Here is a 749-nt window from a genome sequence, read left to right on the forward strand (position 1 = left end):
AACCATGGCTTATTATCTTTGACTGTTTCAACAACGAATATATGAACCGGTCTATCCAGACGCATGATCATAATTTTGGGTGCTTCATTTGGAAACATCACCTAATACATGGAAGCCAAAATAGCCAACGCATTTGCCATTTAATTTTCCTCATGGGGTATGTGATGGAATTCAACTTTGTTGAAGAAGGTCAACAATCTTCAGGCATAATCTCTGTAAGGAATTAGACTAGGATGATGAGTCTCCCATTCTCCTTTAATTTGATTAACGACTAGAGCAGAATCTCCATATACATCCAGAATTTTGATTCTAAGATCAATGGCTTCCTCTAGTCCCATGATACAAGCTTCGTACTCTGCAATATTACTAGTGCAGCCGAACATTAGTCTTGCAGTAAATGGTATGTGAGAACCTAGAGGCATGACAATGATTTCCCCAATTCCACGACCATAAGCATTAACAGCTCCATCAAATATCAAACCCCATAGAGATTCAGGATCTGGCCCTTCTTCTAGTAAAGGCTCTTCATAATCTTTTGATTTCAAATGCATGATCTCTTCATCTGGGAAGTCATCTTGTAACGATTGATCATCATTAATGGGTTGATAAGCTAAATTATCAGCTAGAACGCTTCCTTTGATAGCTTTTTGAGCACGATATATGATGTCGTACTCTGATAATAACATCTGCCAGCAGGAAATCCTTCCAGTCAAAGCAGGTTTCTCCAAGAGGTACTTGATTGGACCCAT

General features: G+C 38.9%; 1 protein-coding gene across 1 annotated transcript; it reads right to left on the reverse strand.

Annotated features, from left to right (window-relative positions):
- Positions 1–200: 200 nt before the first annotated feature.
- On the reverse strand, positions 201–749 carry LOC131642186 (uncharacterized). Its single transcript, XM_058912459.1, has one exon. The coding sequence runs from the start codon at positions 747–749 to the stop codon at positions 201–203; it is 549 nt and encodes a 182-aa protein (XP_058768442.1).

The sequence above is a fragment of the Vicia villosa genome, unplaced genomic scaffold (assembly GCF_029867415.1).
Source record: "Vicia villosa cultivar HV-30 ecotype Madison, WI unplaced genomic scaffold, Vvil1.0 ctg.004609F_1_1, whole genome shotgun sequence".
Classification (NCBI taxonomy): domain Eukaryota; kingdom Viridiplantae; phylum Streptophyta; class Magnoliopsida; order Fabales; family Fabaceae; genus Vicia; species Vicia villosa.